The sequence below is a fragment of the Delphinapterus leucas genome, chromosome 9 (assembly GCF_059928025.1).
Source record: "Delphinapterus leucas isolate spDelLeu-1000000601 "Yukka" chromosome 9, BTC_Dleu_Yukka2, whole genome shotgun sequence".
In the NCBI taxonomy this organism is placed as follows: Eukaryota; Metazoa; Chordata; class Mammalia; order Artiodactyla; family Monodontidae; genus Delphinapterus; species Delphinapterus leucas.
The window spans coordinates 10,678,305-10,700,162 of record NC_143137.1 but is presented as its reverse complement, the minus strand read 5'-3'; the positions used below and the strand labels follow the sequence as shown (position 1 = coordinate 10,700,162).

The 21,858-nt window shown below is 39.3% G+C and overlaps 1 protein-coding gene across 4 annotated transcripts in view; it reads right to left on the bottom strand.

The window, feature by feature from the left end:
- The window catches only part of TPK1 (thiamin pyrophosphokinase 1), a 337,285-nt gene that overhangs the window by 281,955 nt on the left and 33,472 nt on the right, over positions 1–21,858 (bottom strand). For all 4 annotated transcript variants that reach the window (XR_002645264.3, XM_089917262.1, XM_022578789.3 and 1 more), the window contains one exon: positions 727–798. Coding sequence is in view for 3 of the 4 variants with exons in the window: in XM_089917262.1 (XP_089773388.1) it covers positions 727–798 (72 nt within the window). In the remaining variant the exon portion in view is untranslated. The remainder of the gene's footprint in view (positions 1–726; positions 799–21,858) is intronic.

Sequence of the window (21,858 nt, the reverse complement as noted above, 5' to 3'; positions counted from 1 at the left end):
TGTTGTTGTTGTTTTTTGCGGTACGTGGGCCTCTCACTGTTGTAGCCTCTCCCGTTGCGGAGCACAGGCTCTGGACGCGCAGGCTCAGCGGCCATGGCTCACGGGCCCAGCCGCTCCGCGGCATGTGGGATCTTCCCGGACCGGGACACAAACCCGTGTCCCCTGCATCGGCAGGCGGACTCTCAACTACTGCGCCACCAGGGAAGCCCAATAGAACCTATTTTTGACATGAAACCTCACAGGAGTTTAATTTTGTGAAACTATTCCATTTTTAACTATATTTTTCAGAATCCCTAGAGATTCTAATATATTGGCAACATGTCTTCTGTTTTAATGTTGCAAATCCAGTCACCCTGCAGATACCTAATTAATGAATGCCAGAATGAGGGAGGCTTGTGGATGCTTTTTGCTGTCACTGGTGCCAAAAATATTTACACTTGAACAAATACTTGTTGAGTACTCAGGATAAACATACAGTAGTTATGATCTGCAATAGAGTGATGCTATATTGTAATTCTGTCCTTGGAGGTCCACGCTGTGGAAACCACATGTATACACAGGTTAACGGAGAAGCAAAAATGGATTATTCTGATAATTCAATAATTAAATCACCTTATTTTAAATTCCACTTTTTGGTATTCCAGCTGGGTTCTGGGATATTTAACAGTCACATTAGTCCCAAGTAGAGTAAGAAAGCAAAGAAATATAAATGCTAATTAAGGTTACCTTTGCACCAAAGATGACGAAAACATTTGTCCAAAGGCTGATTCAGAATCACAAGGCAGTATTTCAAATTCCCTATGGGGAAAAAAAGCAAAATAAAGTAAACAAGTGAACCAAGTCTTTCATTCCCCTCATATGAGTCTGGAATCATACTCTCTGAGACCAGATTTGCAGTCTACACAGAGCTAAATTTTAATCACAGCTAATTTCTTACACCTGAATTTTAAAAGATACCATAGGTTAAATGGATCTACTTTATTCAATATGTCCATCACATTACTATATTGCTGAGGAATTTATCATAAAAATAGATCATAAAGACAATTGGGTACGCTTCTTTTTGTACAGGGCGTGCAGCAAAAATGCCCTTGATATGAATCCTTATCCTTTTGATATATGTAACACTTTGATTCAAGTACCCTTCTACCTGGCTGGTCTGCTATCATCTTGACGTTGTTTGCCAAGTAGCGTGGGTCTAATGGGTGTGTACTTTCACATGCATTTTCATCCTCATTCATATTCTCTCCTTCACTTTCATTCTCTCCCTCCACCCCGAGTTATCTTGAACTCTCCAACGTAAAACTTTGTTTCCACAAAATCCTACTAGTTCTTTTCATGACTCTTTTATTCCAAGTTTTTAGATGACACTCAAAAGACTAAGAAAGATGGAAAAAAGTTACTTCTCCAACAATCATTTCAAGCCTTTTATAATGTACTGTAAGTAGTGCAAAGCAGAATGCAATCAGGCTGTTGAAAATCTGTCATTCAGCTCAGTCCAAGTACTCCATTTCATTTATGGAAAGAAATGTTTGTTTGGTGATAAGAAAAATTAACTTTTTTTTTAAAGCAATCTCAGTGTTAGAAATGGAAGAAGATAAGGAAATCAAAAGGGGGTGGCATCACCCACAGCAAACGTTATTAAGTGCCGATTATATACCAGGCACTAGGAGTGCAAAGAAGAATAGATTACAGGTTATCTGCGAGATAAGACATTCATAATAAAGACGATTTATTCCACAATACAGTACAAAACAAGGATATGAGGAATGCTGGGTAACAGATAAATGAATGTGGCAGAAGTTCAAAGCCTAGAAAGTCAGTAAGGTCTGGTGTCATCCTAGAAATCTTTGTGATATGCAGATTTTTGAACTTGATCTTAAAAAGAAGTAGCTGGACAGAATAAAGCAAAGGGCATTCCAGACAAGGAAAACAACACACAGGAAGCTGCTATCCTTTGCCAGTAGGACTGTTACCATGGAAAGTTTAGGAAGCAACACCCTAATGACGTGCACCTAAGACATGAATACTAACATCCCAGATTTTAGACATGCTGTTTAGGATGACGGAGGAATTTCAATTGAGGCACCACGAAGTATTTAGAGTGATAGAGAAATGAGTAGTAAAGGCAATTTATGTATATCGGGGGATCATCCATACAGAGGTGATAGCTAAAGGTCAAAGCACAGACACAAGCTGAGATACTACAAAGAAAGAGCAGAGAGAGAAAAGAACAAATTACGAACGCAAAATTGTCATGTTTTGCGCACCGTTACAGAACAGAAGGACGTCAACAAAAGAAATACAGAAGAAAAAGCCAGAAAGGTAAAAGAGCTAAGCAGGTAATTCCAAGAATGTGCCGTCGATAACACAGCATGCCGAGGAGACGTCACAGAGACTAGACAATGAGAAAAGGCCAACGAGGGTGGGAAAATCTCAAAGAAAAGTCTAAAAATTCACGGAGGCAGCCTCAAGATAGTAAAGAGAACAAGGAGTTAGAAAACTGAGAGATGCCTCTTCTTAAAAAATAAAAACTGAACTGTGAGAAATGGGGGAAAAATGGCAGCAAAGCCCAGAGAAGGTATTTTAAATACAGAAAATATTATATTCGAATTAGGAGGAGGGAAGTAAGAGAGAAAAGGGAAATGATCTATTTATTCATTTAACAGGCTGTTTTTGTTTTGTTTTGTTTTTGTGTGGTACGCGGGCCTCTCACTGCTGTGGCCTCTCCCGACGCGCAGGCTCAGCGGCCACGGCTCACGGGCCCAGCCGCTCCGCGGCACGTGGGATCTTCCCGGACCGGGGCGCGAACCTGTGTCCCGTGCATCGGCAGGCAGACTCTCAACCAGTGCACCACCAGAGAAGCCCTAACAGGTATTTATAGAGCACAAAGTAGTCTTGTTCAGGAATTAACACTCCCTCCCCCCTCCCCCCTGCCCTACGGCTTACATACTATTGATAAAAACAGGTGTTGAGATTCAGGCGCAGGATGACCTGTCACAGAGACAAACCAAATTGAGGTAGAGGCAGAGTACGGTCAATTTATTTATAAGAAAGTAAACAAGAAACAAAATGAAGATATGGAAGTCAAATGGAACATTTAAAACGACTGCTGTAAGAAATGGACTACAGGAACTGACAGTCCACAGGTTTAAAAACAGGAATTCATTTGGGGTTAACTAACAGGCATAGGACATCAGATCTGCCTACAATTCAGGACTTTTCCCACCAATTCTTTTTTTTTTTTTTAGGGCAGGCCTGCTAGTTTATTCATATTGAATCTAAACCTTAGATCTCTGGCTTAACAATAACACAGGAAACCTTTAAAGACACAGCAAATACTGTGTTAAATCAGAGATGGTTTAAACCAGTCATATAACTTCTAATACTCTGGGTTGGCAACTACAGCATGACAAATTATATACATAAAGATATTTAGGTACTAGGATCTGATGTTCTTTCCTTTTCTAATCTAGACTCCTCCGGGAGTAGAAATAGGAATCGGTGTAAACAAGTAAGATGGTGATGACAGCTGGTTTGCGAAGTGGCAAAATCGCTTGTCAAGACGTAAAGGGAAGCAAGGAGGCATCTTCGGGCAGCGTTAGAGTGACGACTGGCAGAGACCAGTGATTGTCTCACGATATTCATTCTTTAACAACAGGAACCTGAGGGGTGTTTTGGTTTTGGTTTTTACCAAAATGGTGAAAAACCATCTCTCAGACTCCTTTGCAGCAAAATGTAGTCATAAGACTAAGTTCTGGCCAAGAAAACACACAGAAGAGCTTTATATGTTACTTCTACGGGGGATCCATAAAGTGGAGGGGGCCTTTCCTTCTGCTTTTCTTCCTCCATCCTGCCATCTGGAGCAAGACTGATGAATGCATGAAAGTCTAGCAGTCACCTGGGATCCCAAGAACAAGGGCAACAGCCTGAAAGAGCCTGGGTCCCTGGGTCCCTGATGATTCCGTGAAGCCTCCATCCCAGCACTTCAATTCCTGGCTCCAGATTTCTTTTATATGAGAAAAAACTAAACTCTTATTTTATTTAAGCCAATAGTATTTGGGGTTTCACTATTCTGTAGAGAGAAACTGAGTTTTAATTAACGCAATGACCATGGTCCAGGCTGGGTTATGGTAAAGATGATCTAGAGAGGAACTGGAGAAGACAAAGAGCAAGCAAGCATCAAAACACAGGAAGACTTTAACTCATTCATTCATTCAACAGGGATAAGAGATTCACAGCCTGGCACACGATAAGTGCTCAATATAATGTTAAAGGCAAGGAGCTAATAATTTGGATAAACCAATGGTCCTTTAATCTTTGGCAAGATCTGCAGTGCTAGAGGAGGCACTTGACAGTATTGTATGTGTATGTAAGTGGACGAGCAAACTACCCTCTGTCACTGATTCTTTGATATGTGAACTCAGTATTTTTGTGGCTCAAAGAACAATCTGATGAAGGGGTAAAGCATTATTATCCAACTTACTGCTCCTCTAAACTCATACTTTCATTAAGGTATTATCTGTGAAAGCACATTTGCAAAGAGTGAAGCCATTTGAAAATTTATAGTACATTTATGATTTACTAATGATGCTATCAATAATCAATTTCTGTACATAACATTTATGTTAATCCATTTCTATACATAGAGATATTTAGGTACTAGGACCTGATATTCTTTTCTTTTTTAATCTAGACTACTCTGAAATTATAACTAGGTGAAGTCAGTTTGGCACTCATTTTACATTCACAACCCTCATGATTACTAATCCCTTGTAGGCTGGGCTTTAGAGAATTCTAATAAGCCCACTTATTTGGCTGTGTGGTTGGTGATATCTGAGTAACTGATTTAACAACTCTGAGCCCACCCAGTAAGGAAGATTCAGGGAGATCTAACACATAGCTGAGTACGGTGCCTGACACAAAGTAAATAAATACTCAACAAACACAGTTTTTTGCCCCTGGCAAGGACTTTCTTATCTTTCACAACTTAGAGAAAATATTTTACTTTCTTTTTTCCAACCTCTCTCCCTTCCCCCCCCATTAATCATTCTCACCTAAAAACCATAATATTTAATTGCTTCTGCTAATAATTGTTTTATGCTTCTTACTCAACAACAGCGGATACACTTTAGGCATGTAGAAAAAATAATTTACTCATCCCTTTTCTCTTCAAAATTTAACCTAGGTCCTGGCACAAAGAAGTCATGAAATAACTGTTTCTAACATAAACTTTAAAAACCACTCACTGTGCTGTTTCCTGTATCACTAAAATAGGTACCCTACAACTAACCATACACACTTGTACACAAACCTAACCGTCATAATTTTACAGCGTTCCAAATTTCTTCCCAATTAACCTTTTATCAATTTATTTTTTAAATTTTTATTGAAGTATAGTTGATTTACAATGTTGCGCTAGTTTCAGGTGTACAGCAAAGTGCTTCAGATTATGTATCTATCTATATATATTTCTTTCTGAGATTCTTTTCCATTATAGGTTGTAACAAGTTATAGAATATAGTTCCCTGCTATATAGTAGATCCTTATTGGTTACCTGTTGTATACATAGTAGTGTGTGTATGTTCCCAAATTCTTAATTTATCCCTCTCCCACCCAGCTTTCCCCTTTGGTAACCACTGTTTGTTTTCTATGTCTGTGAGTCTATTTCTTCCCAATTAATCTGTAAGGCTTTGTGTCTTACAAAATTGCTTCTAATGTCACCATACCCTGTATGAACAGAAACACAATCTTGTAACTTTTTTTTTTTTATACTGTAAAGAACAAACCAGGGCAGGCTCAATATTCGTTCCCCTCACTTAATGGAGTATATGGTCCAGTTCTAAACCAGCTACAAACTGAATTCTATTTCGATGGCATTATAAAAGTAACAGACCGAGACCATGAAGGGAAAAAGGGTGAATATCATTATTTCTAACCTCATCATCAAAAAGAAGTCAACATCCAAAGAACTCAAGGCCCAGTGAGATAGTTAAGATTTAAACAGTTCATTGTTGCCAGAAGTTGAGGTGAGGCTAGACTTAGACCTCTCATCATTGAGTCCACTGCCCATCCCACTACACATTAGCTCAAAGGAGGAGAGTTGGTGCCACGCCCATAGTCTTCTATGACTTCAATATTAATACAAGACAATCAAAAAGCTGCCAAAGTACAGCATGTAAAAAGCTGGCAGAAGCCTGGAGAATAACCAAACCATTACCAGGGCTTTCTTATCTCCACCTAGCACATGACGAATCCTGAGGTATTCGCTCAATCAAGTCAAACGCAACTAATCTTCATGCTCTTACAACTAACCTTTGTACCGAGCAATCACATGAGATTCTGAAGCAAAAGAACTCATTTCTCAATACGCATCCAATGTTAGTTTTAGCTCCAAATCCTTTTGCAGGGCAACTTGCAGTGTTTCTCATAAAATGGCTTGTAATTCAAAGTTTTTCAAACATGATGAGAATTTATTCAAAACTTTTATGAACATGCATGACGAATCAACTCTCTACTCGCAATTCTCTTACTTTATTTGTAGGTTATGTCTAATGTTATGAAAGCAGATTAGGTAATCTGATGGGTGCCCAGATCCTCTGAACAATCAGTCCTCCATCTTCCAGCCATCTGGCATTTGATGACTTCCCTGCTCATTAACGATTTTGGTAGATACACACATCTACCAAAAGGCAAATGAAGGAAAGGAAACCAAATGGAAACCAACTTTACATTTTGTTCCTCAATGGAGTTCTTAAATCTTTTTAGAAGGTATAACATGACCGCATTTCACCGATTTAAGAATGAACATTTTTGTCATTTTAGCATTTCTAAGATGCAGTTTAGGATGCATTCAAAATGTATTTTAGAATCAGTGGTATCTTCGCACTGTGTCAGAGTTTGTCATTTTTTCCCCCTTTTTAATGGCATCTTTAAAAATGGTGCATCTTACAATTCATGGTTGCAATTAAAACCTGTATTTAAGCTACCCTTCCTATTATTTTACACCAACATCATGAATATTTGTGAGTTGTATGAAGTTTATAAATAAATCAGTTGAAGTTTACGGAATTAAGATGCCAGGATAAAAGACACTAGGGTATTAACAGAGAATGATCATACCGTTCTCTGCTTTTCTAACAGAAACGAATGTTTATATTTAAAAGCCATTATTTCCCTGTGATGCCATGAAAGAGCTGATGATATTAAGATGGCTCTTCGCGTTTTGTGGCCAATAGTGCAAAGAACAACAGATTAAACAAACCAAACCCAATGTGCTAAAACAGTGAAATCCCACAGGAGGGGAAACAAAAATCCCCCAGGGGGACTGGGGTGTCACAGAAGATGCACTCCAGCTGTCACGAAGGTGAGTATGAATGCCCTGGGCAGAAGAGGTAGGGCGTTCCAGGCAGAGAAAATACCAAATGCCAAAAGGGGTCAAACACAAAAAAAGTAGCCAACGCTGTGAATGGGGAAAAGAGGTGTTAAACAAGGAGGTCATGAGACTGGGATGGCTCTAATGCCTTCTTAGCCTGTGTAAGCAAATGCAAACCTAAGCCAGAGTCAACTATAAATATACCGTCACCCGAGAAAATGAAATTTAAGAACAGCCAATCACTAACTACTAATCAGGGGCTGCCTGATGCAAATAAATGTCTGCTCAAATAAACTCTTGCCAATTTTAATGTGCCTCCGTTTATCTTTTAACAGGGATAATGGCAGGAGAAAAACCTAGAGAGACAGAAGTGGCAGCCCCAAAGTAAAATATAGTTTAGGCCATTTTAAGTTATAATGATCACCATTTTCCCTTCCCCGATAATTTCAGCTGGAGATTCTGAAGACTCAAATAATTGTTGTTGTTGGGTGTTTTCTTAATGATATGGCTATTATTGGCGTTATTGCTTAGAGCGATGTCAAGGGGTTCCAGATAGCTGTAAGACTGTGAATGTCTTCTACAGACTTGACACACTGAAGTTAAAATGAAATAGTTCTTAACATTATTTTTGTTAATCAACTCATGATCCTAAAATTACAGACCTCTCTAACAAGCTAAAAGGAACTTGTGAATAAGATTATGAATGAAATCTAAAGAAGACAGATACAATCTGCTCCCAAGTACAAAAGCCAAAGAATTTATCTCATTAGCATCTGAATAGTAAGTGCCGGCACAGCAAGCTGTCATCTGAAACTCTTGGCAGTTCCTTCGTTTGAGCCCTGATGAAGCAGGAGCCATTGTAGGGATGTGTGAGGAGGTAATTAGAACTCTCCTTTCCCCAAGTACTGTCAGCCCAAAGAGAATAATAAGGTGCCATGATTATTTTATCATACGGCAAGCTCTACTGTTAAACTGTGTTATACACTAACTTCTTATACAATGAGGTAACAGTTGCCGAATGCTTATTATGTACCAAGTACTTAGATCCTCCCCCACTAGGAAAAAAGCTCAAAGAGGACACTCAGTTTTGTCTTATTCACTATTGGTGCCTGGCACAGAGCAGATGCTCCATACATGGTCACTGAATACAAGGATAAAAAAACACACAAGTTACAAATCAAAGTATCGTATATGCACTATTTCATTTAACCCCTATGCAGGGGAATAGAGTCTGCCATCCCAACATAGGTCTCTTTGGCATACGAATTATTTTAAGCTGGTCATTTTCTCAGGAACAGCACACAGGGAAAAACCTCTGAAAACCAAGTAGTTCTTAACCCTTCAGAAGAAACATTGACATTTATAAGGAAAAATCTCCATTTGTAAGGGTGTCTTCCTGGAGGCACCAGGAAGAGGAAAAACTCCAACTGACGGAAATGGAGATGGCAATGACCTAAATCTACAATAACAACATTCCCTGTGTTTACCGTGCTTTTCCTGATAACCTCTCATAACCTACTCTCCACTCTCAACAATTTTTCTTTTGTCTTTAGTTGAGGATGGTATTTGAGATGAGAGTTTCAGCCATTTTCGTGAGTTTTCCTAGATCTCTCCCGTGTACACGTTATTAAACTTGTTTGATTTTTCTTCTCTATTAAACTTTTGTTAATCTGTCTCATGTCAATTTAATTCTTAGACCAGCCAGAAGAACCTAAAAGGATAGAGGGAAATTTCTTCCTCCCAGACAGCTACAAATTATGGCCAAAAAATCCTATATTACTTTTTCCATTTTGCTAAAGGGAAAACTAAGGCTTGAGAAGCAAAGAGACTGACTAAATGGCAGAACAAAGCCAGACTCTCACACCCAAGCCTCTGGGCTTAACCTCTAGGCTGCCCCTTCCATACCTTTGTAGATTTCCTGCCTTGTACTATACTTCTTGCAAAACCCAAGAAGTTTGAGATCAGGAGTTTGATTTAGAAAAAACTCAGAAAAGGCTAAGTGGGAGACTCTCAGTAACCTATCAACAGCCACGGAGTTTCCAGCAGAATCACAGGCTTCCTCATGAACCTTCGAAGCAGAAAAGAGATGGGACAATTAAAGGAATCTCAAGGAAAAAGGGCAATTTTGGTGGAGACTTCGGCATTTAAAAGTCCTGTTGTCTCAGGGTTTTAAATTTTCCTGATTACCAATATAAGCAAAGCTTCTTCTTTATGTTTGTACTTTTCCTTCTATCAACCTTTTAAAATTGTTTCCCAAATTATATAAAATGAGTATACTATTTTGATTTTTTAAGTGATACTTCATCTAATCTAAGCCAGACTTTATCATAATGACCCGAAGAATGATACACCGAGGTCATGAATGGCCACCCGGCTGACAGTGATTGTGAGTGTTATCCCAATTTAAGAAAGGTTATATGATGTGACAGAAAAGTAAGTCTCTAAGAACCCATGGAAAAAGAGAGAAAAGCTAGAGGGCGTGCAAGAGGGAAAGCTTCTCAAGAACAGAGGGTCTTAAGCTTCTTTCAAAGAGCCTTAGACAAGATGGAGCGCAAAGTACCAGCTCAATAAATATCAACCAAAAATACACAGAATACGGTTTGCTTCGAAATTCTGTGTATGTAGATGGCTTCCTTTTTTTAAAAAAAGTTATCTAAAATAGTATCTAAAACAAAATTTTCAACAAAAAGAGATGTTTTAAACCATTTTAAAAAAATAAAGTACTGGGACTTCCCTGGTGGTGCAGTGGTTAAGAAGCCACCTGCCAGTGCAGGGGACACGAGTTCGAGCCCTGGTCCGGGAAGATCCCACATGCCGCGGAGCAACTAAGCCTGTGCACCACAACTACTGAGCCTGCGCTCTACAGCCCGCGAGCCACGACTACTGAAGTCTGCGTGCCACAACTACTGAAGGTCGCAAGCTCTAGAGCCCGTGCTCTGCAACAGAAGCCACCGCAATGAGAAGTCTGTGTACCGCAGCGAGGAGTGGCCCCCGCTCGCTGCAACTGGAGAAAGCCTGCACGCCAGCAGCAAAGACCCAACGCAGCCAAAAATTAAATAAATAAATATTAAATTACTTTAAAAAAATAAAGTACCAAATAAACTGGAAAAATGGGTCATTCCTAAACCCCTGGGTATAATATTTCATGAGAGACTGTATATTTAAATTTTTTTAATAAAGAAAATGCAAAGAATGCATGGGAAATACAAGTTACTTCACACATAGATATGACTTAGTGCATAGGGGCCCAACAAATGCAGAAAGGTTTCCATGAAAACAAAAAAATAATTTTACTTTCACAGACTACTTGAGTAGACACTCACCGTAGGTAACAGTAGTTACTATGGTTACCGTGGATTTTCATATTATAGTTAATTTATATACTATTCTATACTACTACATGGCCAATTAATCTCAAGGCTCATTGTATCTGAAATCAGCAATGAACAGAACACATCAGCTAATAGAAAGCTCAAGATCAACCTTGATTTTCTTCAAATACAAAAGAACTACTATGTATGTTTATATATGTTATATACATGTGTTTATATGTGTGTGTATATATACACACACATATACATATATGTATGTATATATACACACATATGTGTATATATATATGTTGCTTTGAACCAAAACAGTCCTACAAGAACTTGAAGTTATCCAAACAAGCAAGAAAATAAAAACGGTCTCCAGATGCAAATGCACACCACCTGAGACAAAGATTCTCTCGTTGACCAAACTCTACGCAGGCTATCCTGAACTCTTTTTCAACTATGGCTAACTCTTTGTCTATCTCGGCATTGTCCAATTTTAGCATGAGTCCTGCTAAGTACCCTCCGTCCGCCCACTGCCACCTGCCCTGCGCAATGTCTGATGGGGTTCCTCTTCCTCCACCATCCCCCTGGGTAATGTCTGGTCACCCTGGCCTGCCTTCTGCAAGAATCCCGTCAGGCTGGCTTGGCCAGAATCCCCCCCTCATCCCCTGATGTTTCCTCTTAAGAATTCTCCATCCACTGACCCTGCTCCTTGGCCGTAAATTCCCATTTGCCCATTGAGTTCAATCTCTCTCCCACTGCAGGACCCCACTGAAGTGGTCCTACACCTACTACCACGATCCCTCCCCCCTTGAATCAAGCCTTCCTTACTGTGCTGTAACAAGTGTTACTGAATGATTATTTTTCTTTAATAGCTGGAATTTTTTTTTCTTTAACACCTATTAGATAAGAGGGAGAAAGTGAAAATAAAACACTTTTATAGTGGGCATGGTTATACACGCAAGGACTTCCTCCTTTTTCTGTACAATTTTTATAGAGAGAGAGGCAAAAAGAGTAGTAGACAATGAATCAAGCACGAGAAAACACAAAAGTTTGTGGTCAGAAATTTTAATGAGGTAATTATGACTGAAAAATTGAAGAATAGCTATAAAAGATCTTGATAAAGCTACATATAACAGAAGCTCAAATAAGTCTGAAAAATTGGGGGTAATATCTATGGCAGAGAGAGTAAGATGCAGTAATTAGGCTTAATGGCAAAACAGACATATTGATTACGGAACAGAAAGAAAAACTGTGTGTAGGCTCATCCCCAGGTTAAATATATTATTTCTTTTGGGGCAGACCAGGGAAAGAAAGGCAGACCAGGGAGAGATGGAGGGAAACATAGGAGTTGATAAACATGTATATTAGGAACCATGAAGCAACATAAAAGAAATCACAGACCTAATCTTTATCTCTGACTACCAAATGGGAAAGTCTCACTGAGACAAAAGAACTGAGTCTAACCCCAAAATGTAATAGAGTGACCTATTACAACCCTCCTACACTTTCTCATTAATTCTCCTTTGTAGAGCAAGGTGAAGTAGCCACAGATAAAATATTGGACTTGGATTCCATTTCTGCCATAATTAATGAACCTGGGCTCCATAAAGTCTGGAAGACACCTTTATCTGCAGCTCTCAACAAATAATAAACGCCTTTCATGTATCTGTAAGCTTCCTAAAAATCAGTTTCTGGGCCTGTTTTCTCATCTATTTATACAACACGTCTTTTACTGTGCTTGGCATTTTTATGAGCTTGGTACAAAGGCACCTGAGATAGAAACCTTGTACCTGCCTTCAGACATCTCAAAGTCTAGCAGGAGACAGATGATCAACATAAGGTTGTGTGAAAGAAATAAGTAAAATAAAAAGGTAAGAACAAACCTAATAAGACTGGCATGTGTGGCCTCAGGGCCAAATCTATCCTAAAATTAAAATTTTTCACCAAAATTAGTCTTAATCTAAAGAGTTAAATAACATCCATCCATTTCTCAACGTATCACTACCACCAACTGTCTTGAATTTAAAATTATATCTCAATAAAATTAATTATAAAATTGATTCATTTAAATTTAAAACTATTTATTTGAAAGAAGTAGAGAAGAGAGTAAATTCTTACACCCTTGAGCCCCACTCAGGGCTCAGATTTAATAGGGACCATCTCAAAAACTCCACCACTGGCAATAAAAATTCACCTGTCCGCTACAATGTATCCATTTCCACTCATGAGGCCTGCCTTTGAGAAGATGTCCTTTAAGGAAGAATCTGTATGGATAAAATACCCCATATAACCACAAAGGAAATCTACACCAGCCTAAACCAACCCAGGAAGTCTTTCTTTACTAAATGTATCTTTTTAAAAGTTCAAAGATACTTAAGGATAAGAATATTAAAGAAAAAAAATCAATGAATTACAGAACAACCACCTCAAGATGATACGCAGGGATGAAAATGAGAGCTTCTCTAATAGATACACCCTCAGAGATTTGCGGATATTATGAGGATAACCAAAGCAAGGAAGGGAGGGAGGAAAAAAGTAATGAGGAAAGAGAGAGGAGACAGACAAGTTAAACAAATTCAATACAACCAATAAACAACAAAATAGTCTTTGCAAATGTCATTATAGATGTAAAAGATTTATTAAGGAAACCTTCTAAAGTAAAAGGCAAAATGACAAAGAAGTAGGAAATACGACCAAAGAAGACATACAGATGGCCAAGAGGCACACGAAAAGCTGCTCAACATCACTAATTATTAGAAAAATGCAAATCAAAACTACAATGAGGTATCACCTCACACTAGAGGTTAGAATGGGCGTCATCAGAAAATCTACAAACAACAAATGCTGGAGAGGGTGTGGAGAAAAGGGAACCCTCTTGCACTGTTGGTGGGAATGTAAGTTGATATAGCCACTATGGAGAACAGTATGGAGATTCCTTAAAAAACTAAAAATAGAATTACCATATGATCCAGCAATCCCACTACTGGGCATATACCCAGAGAAAACCATAATTCAAAAAGACACATGCACCCCAATGTTCACTGCAGCACTATTTACAATAGCCAGGTCACGGAAGCAACATAAATGCCCATCAACAGATGAATGGATAAAGAAGATGTGGTACATATATACAATGGAATATTACTCAGCCATAGAAAGGAATGAAATTGGGTCATTTGTAGAGATGTGGATGGATCTAGAGACTGTCACACAGAGTGAACTAAGTCAGAAACAGAAAAACAAATATCATATATTAACGCATATATGTGGAATCTAGAAAAATGGTACAGATGAACCGGTTTGCAAGGCAGAAACAGAAACATAGAGGTAGAGAACAAACGTATGGACACCAAGGGGGGAAGAAGGGGTGGGATGAATTGGGAAATCGGATTGACATATATACACTGATATGTATAAAATAGATAATAAAAAAAAAGAAGTAGGAATACGAGAGAAAAGAGGCATAAGGAAATATATTAACAATTAATGTAATAAAATTAAGAGAAAATACAACTCAAGATTTCTCCTCTTTGGAGAAGGTATTATTTTAAAAAATAAACTCCTTAAGCAGAAATGAAGATGTAGTTTGTTTGTTTTTTTCCTGAGAATCTGGTAATACGTTTCTAATATCTTTTTTGAAAGCAAATATATACTCAATTATCTAAGTTATTTTGTTCACAGTCAGCCAACTGTGAGGCTTGATTTGCTTTTACATTCCACTCACCTCTTTGTCCAAAATTCATTAAGCAGTTGGCATTTGATATTGAACACCTATAGTGCTCATTATTATTTTTGGTAAAGATATTAGAACCAAGAGAATTTAATTTTGTTCTTTGAAGACAGATTTACAATGTGAATCCATAAAATATCTGTAAACTCAAGAATCTAGGGCCAGTTTCTTTCACTAGTTCTTATAAAAAGATCGTTTTCTTTTGTTTGTTAAGTAAACATTTTGTTGGCTGTGCGTTTTGTGGGACCAGACTTGCAAAAATCTGGAATAAATTTTTAAAAGCATGATATTTAAACATATCCTGTAAATATATACTCAAGATCTTCCAAGAACAATGTAAGGTTTGAAATGTAGTCAATTTCTTAGCATGATTATACCGAATTCTATGACAAGTTCCAATCTCTATAATAATAGTGTGTGTGTTTTCCTTTCCTTTGGACATGAATAATCAACAATAGATCTAAGAGTTGCAAAGGCTCTTGGAAGTAACCTAAAACTGTTTCCAATTCATCAAAATCCTAAGGACTTTTTCCAATTTCATTTTTTGGGTAGGTAGTTAATGCACTAGGAATTAATATTAAGAGATACAATAGGATATACAGTGAAACAGTCATTCTTTCCAGTCCCCTACCAACCAGTTCCCCTCTCTGGGGTGAATAATTTTACTCATTTCTTAGAACTCCTTTTGAATATTAAAAATGTATATTTTTACTATCTTTTCACTGGGAGTAGTCATATAACAAAAAAATGCCAAGCACTGAAACATTTAAATGACTTTATCTCAAGGGCATGCATGTACAACCATTCAGTTTACAAGCAACGTTTGGTATTCAAGTGGATTTGTCACCTCTTGCAATAATTGTGGCATGCCCCAGAATCACTAGCACAATGCAAAATTTCTAGAAGATGATCACACTTTGGCTTGAAGAAAATATAAAGATCTCACTAAATATGGTAGTTGTTTTAATTAGTAGAGGGGGAATAAAATACACTAAGAACAACTACCTAGCTCTAACTTCCATTCACAGTGTCTACATGGTTGTGGCCTCCAGAGGTTACCGAGTCACTGATTTCTAAGGAACATTGTGGATGGTGTTCCTTAAAAAATGCTATATACAGTATACAAAATGGACAAACAAATTAAGGAAGTGAGGTAAGGTACTCTTTACAAATACATACACTTATTACTCTCTTCCTCTTCATGAATAATTCAGATGAGCCAGATCCTGGCAAGTGTGCACATGTGAGTATCTTTTCGGGGGCAAAGGGTGTTGCGGCATCAGAGCCAAAGGTGAAGAGGGCCACCCACCATGGGATGTCAGAGCTCAAGTGAGGAGGGGGGATAATGGAGCAGTTGTGAGGATTAAATAACATGCAATACTCAGCACGTGTCTCTCAGAGTATGAAGATCCATGGCTGGAGGGAGTCTTACCTGTTTTATTTGTTGCTGTAGCCTCAGGGCCTAGAAGGTGACTGCCATATAATAAATGTTCAATCCTATTTGCAAATGAATAAATATAAAGCCTCTACTGAATATTGTAGAATTGCACTGAGAGATGTTGAAAGGAGTTAGCGAAGACCAAGGAGGCACAGTGAGTGAAAAAGAAGCCAGAAGACAGGGCTCCTGAAAGCCAAAGGGGAGGGAAATTTGAATGCGTATCAGTCAGACAAGCTCAGGAAACTGGGTTTTTCAGGATCACTTTGAAGTAACAACCCTGATACATAAAAAGTTAAAGAATAACATCAGTCAATCAAAACTCTGGCAAATCTGAGAAGACATAAAATAGACACGATCATATTGACAATAAAACAGGACGGAGAGAACGACTCCAAACCACAAGCACAGTAGAAAGTGACCAGCATCCATGCCACTTACTGCTGGAGACAGTTCTCCAGGAGGGTCTTGCATTTCTGTCCATCTTGTGAGCGAAGCACTGACTGCCTTTGTTCTGGATGATCTTTTCAAGAATCCTTGTACAGTCAAGAGACTTGAAAGAATGTCTGTCTCCCTCTGAAGCTAAGACCTTGCAGGGGGCTCTTCCGTATACTGCTGTCGCTTCTACATCTGAACATAAAGTAGGAATTTTGTGCAAAATGCTTGTACTTCCCCGTCCCACAAGTGCCGGAGGTGATTCATCCAGATGAGAAAAAGCAGCAGGTAAAGAAGTGCTAATCAAACATGTAAATTGCTCTCTGTCTATTCTCCCTGCCGTGGTCCAGCTGAAACAACAGAGTCCCAGGAGAAGGCTAATCACAGCCTTCCGTAAAGGACTCAAAGGCAGCCAGGGCAGGAAGAGAAGCAAGATCTCAACAACCAACAGCCACATGTGGCCAGTGGAAAAGGCAAACCGGAGCTGGAGGCGAGAGTGGTCACCGCAGCCTGAATCCAGGTGTTGCTCCCGATGCTTCCAGCCACTGAGACTCTAACTGAGCTCTCCACGGACTGAGACCAACACCTTCTTTTCTATTCCACAGGCCCCTGTGCCCCAGACCAACTCACACCCATATGCAAGGCTGCCAAGCACACCCTGGGGAACCTCAACTCCTCAGGCTATTTGCCACAGGGGAGCCGGGGGGCAGTGGTTAGGATTTACTCTGACATCCAAAGTTTTCACTATAGAAGAGATCCCGTTAGTGACCAAGTCAGAAGCCTCACTCTCCCAGTCCTGGCTGTGGTGTTATCATACCTCTGCCTGCAAAGGCGGCCTGTAAACCCTCACAATATCTGAGAGCCTTCACCAGTTAAATTTCTTGGCATTACGTAGGCAGATTCATGCTCAGTCCCTCTGACAGTCAAGGAAATCTTTGGTCCCCTACCACCAAAAGGGGGCCCAATACCTTATTGGACTCTTTGCATTCTGAAAACAGTAGGTGCCACACTTGAGCATTCTATGTGGTACTTAATATCAGCTAATCTACAAACCAGTATCCTTTGAGCCCAAACAAAAAGGCTCTGTTGAAAATCATCCAGCAAGCTGTGGCATGCTCTCAACCCTAATAACCTCTGTGACTGATGATTTTATCAATTAGAGCATCAAGCAAAGGGCGGCAGCCTCCAACCAGAGACCTACCCTGGGGTTTTAGACTCATCACCTCTGTGCCATGGTCACCCACTGCCTCCCTTCTAAAATGCAGCTTTCAGCTTGCCACTGGGGTCTTGCTGAAACTAAGTGCCTGACCTTGTGACTCTCTGGCCTGATATTTCCACCAAGGGATGGATCAACTCGGATCCAATGACTATCAAGGTAGGAAGGGCCCAGTACCCTCCTATAAGAATAGAAATTGAACATTCAAGGACCAGCTAGAAACTGTACATCTCAGCTCTTCATGAAAAGTGGCAGCTATTCCTCCAGGGTAAACTTTATCCCCCATTCTGCCACCTGAAGCAAAGGCACTGCTCACGCAGCTCTCCGCTAAGCTAAATCCCCATATCCACCGAACTGCTGCAGCTGTTCAGTCTCAGCACCAACTATGCAGAAGCTGAAATGGACATGTGTCTCTGTTCAGTAGGCAAAACTCAAGCCACCCTCTGGCCGATATGGCCTTGATGAACCTTACTATATTTTTATTGACCCTGGGACTATTACTAGTGAGTGGTCTAGCTCAGGTTGGCCTCATCCTGCTGCCTTGGAGTATGACTGGTAATGCCCTTGGTTAAATTTTGTATGAGGTAAATTGAACAGATCTGGTCAGAGTGTCTGTCGTTCTGATTAACCCGAGTGGCCAACGGAGTGAGGTATTCTTGTGCAAATTCATCAAGAACAGATATTGCCAAAAGGCCTCTCATAATTCTATATGTCCTGTGAGGGATGTATCGACTATTTTTGCTCCACACTGTCTTCTCAAGACAGTTTGGAAGACAGAGACAGTGTTTCCTCTAGAGCATAGTACAGGCTTCCTTACTGTCCGGCAAAATAAAGATAATATCTCCTTCCATAGCATTTACTTCCCATTATAAAAAAATTGGATATTCATAAGCTCTGGGTTCCTCCCTGTATTAAAACCCACAGCATAAAAGCTGTCATCTGACCCTCTTCCCATCATCCACTAGGCAACGAGGTCCAGGAAACTGGCACTCTGGCTACTGCTGTGAGTAATAAATTGTCCTTCATCTCTGACCCAAAGTCTCAGGTTTTTACCAGTATACACCAAACTGTGGCTGCTGACTTGTTAGCTTGCAAGTGCGGTAAAGTCTAAGGTTGCTCACAGTTTTTGATATTTACGACATCAAAAGAAGTTAATTACTGGGACTTCCCTGGTGGCACGCAGTGGATAAGACTCGGAGCTCCCAATGCAAGGGCCCCGGGTTCGATCCCTGGTCAGAGAACTAGATCCCACATGTGTGCCGCAACTAAGGAGCCTGCCTGCTGCAACTAAGGAGCCAGTGAGCCACAACTAAGGCCCAGGGCAACCAAATAAATAAATAAAGCAATAAATATTTTAAAAAAAGAAAAAGTAAATTACCATGGCTGTAGGCACAAGAATCAGTTGCATATAACCATTTATAAAACCTCTAAAAAGTTAAGAAAGTGTTAATAAACTTAAGAATGTATCCTACCCTCCTCTGCTCAGCCCTTCCCCCACAAGCATCATCAATACTTGTAGCTGCTCAATTTTATTACCTATATCATGCCATTTGAACTTTACAAATTTCCAATATTTTTCTTTTAGCTATGAAATGAATGAGAGTAAAATCATACAGGGCTGAAGAACACTAGAAAATAGACTACGAAAGACTAATTTCAAAAAATTCTAGGAAGGGGCTTCCCTGGTGGCACAGTGGTCGAGAGTCCGCCTGCCGATGCAGGGGACGCAGGTTCGTTTCCCGGTCCGGGAAGATCCCACATGCCGCGGAGCGGCTGGGTTCGTGAGCCATGGCCGCTGAGCCTGCGCATCCGGAGCCTGTGCTCCGCAACGGGAGAGGCCACAACAGTGAGAGGCCCGCGTACCGCAAAAAAAAAAATTCTAGGAATTAATAAAAGCACTGATTGGCATCTAAAATATTGTCTCTTGGGAATTTGTAGTTAAACAACTACAATCTGAATGTTTCTAAGAACTTACAACTCTAGTTTATGCTATAAATAACATATCAGCATATAATATAAATATTATAGAAGTCACATTTCTGAAATGTTTAAGAATACCATGGTTTATAGAAACAGTAAATATGTCAGAAGAATACACATTCAGGCTTATGGGTAGAAAACATACGTCTATGCCAACAAGACTCCTGAAAATGATAGCTGATTTTTTTCCTTCCATAAGACAATATTAACTATCCCGTAAAGCACAAGACACTTCTGTTCACATCATAAACTACCAAGTCAAAATACGTGCATATGAGTGTAGCCATGGACTATGTCTCAGTAAATGCCAGTTATCTTCATCATAAATTTCTAACAGTTCATTATAAACAAAACCCAGGAACAAGAAACAAAATTATATTACTTTAAAGACAGGTCATAGTTCATGATCGACAACTTCTGTACACAGCTGACGTAGGTGGCTATTGGATAGTAATAATTTTTTTTTTTAGATTTTTTTCTTCCAGTTTTACTGAGATATAATTGACACAGTACTGTATACATTTAAGGTGTACATCATAATGATCTGACATATATACGTCATGAAATGCTTACCACAAGTTTACTAAACATTCCTCATCTCATATAGACACAAAATTAAAGAAATAGAAAAAAAATGTTCTTCCTTGTGATGAGAACTCTTAGGATTTACTCTCAACAACTTTCATATATAACATACAGCTGTTAATTATATTTATCATGTTGTACATTACATCCCTAGTACTTATTTATCTTATAACTGGAAATTTGTTGCTTTTGACTACCTTCATTTTTTTAGAGCAGTTTTAGGTTTACAGAAAAAATGTAGAAAGTACCAAGAGTTTCCATATATGCCCTCTTCTTGACCCCTTTACAATTCCCCCTATTACTGATGTCTTGCATTAGTATAGTTCATTTGTTTTAACTGATGAACCAATATTGATTCATTATTAATAATGAAAGTCTATAATTTATGTTAGGCTTCACCCTTTGTTTTATAGTTCTATGGGTTTTGATAAATGTATAATGTCTTGTACCACCTTTACCTTGTCATACAGAATAGTTTCATTGTCCTGAAAGTGTCCACCTATTCATCCCGCTCCCCATTACCCTGAATTCTTGGCAACCACTGATCTTTTTATTGTCTCCATAGTTTCGCCTTTTCCATTATGCCATGTAGTTGGAATCAGACAGGATGTGGCCTTTTCAGATTGGCTTCTTTCACTTAGCAGTATGCACTCAAATTTCCTCCATGTTTTTTGTAGCTTGCAAGTTTATTTCTTTTCATTGCTGAATAATATTCCATTGTTTGCATGTACCACACTTTATCCATTCACCTATTGAAGGGCAACTTGGTTGCTTCCTAGTTTTGACAATTTTGCTTTCTTTTTTTTTTTTTTTTTTTTTTTTTGCGGTACGCGGGCCTCTCACTATTGTGGCCTCTCCCGTTGCGGAGCACAGGCTCCGGACGCGCAGGCTCAGCGGCCGTGGCTCACGGGCCCAGCAGCTCCGCGGCATGTGGGATCCTCCCAGACCAGGGCACGAACCCGCGTCCCCTGCATCAGCAGGTGGACTCTCAACCACTGCGCCACCAGGGAAGCCCTAATTATTAACTTTATACTCTGAGTCAAACATACATGTTCGAAATTTTAAGATCAGGACAAAAAGAATACACACAGGGTATACAGCTTCTCAAAGAGTAAAGAGGAAGGCAGTGAAGTAAGAATTACAATAAAATACCTAAAGGAGAAAGAATAGGAGGTTTTTAAAAAAGAAAGTCACCCTTGATACCAAAAGTATGATACATAACAGGAAAAATTGGTAAATTGGACCTTGTCAAAATTAAGAGCTTTTGCTCTGCAAACGACCCTGGGCTAAGAGAAGAAGACAAGCTACAATGAGGAGAAATATCTGAAACCCATATACCTCACAAAGGACTTGTATCTAAAATACAGAAAGAACTCTCAAAATTGAACAATACAAAAATCATCCAATTAGAAAATGGGCAAAAAACATGAACGGACATTTCATCAGAGGCTACACGGCCAGCAAATAAGCACATGCATTCACCATCAGCTACTGGGGATGCAAATTAAAATCACCGTGAGTTATCATCACACACTTACCAGAAGATCTAGAATTTAAAAAGTGACAATACCAAACGTCTGGGAGGGTGCAGAGAAAACAGATCACTCCCACATTGCTGGTGAGTCCAGACACCCAGAAAGAGCGTGGCAGTTTCTTTAAAAAAACTAAACATGCAACTACCATATAATCCAGCAACTGCACTCCTGGGCACTTATCTTAGAGAAATGAAGCCTTATGTTCACACAAAAGCCAGTACACGGAAGTTTACAGCAGCTTTAACTG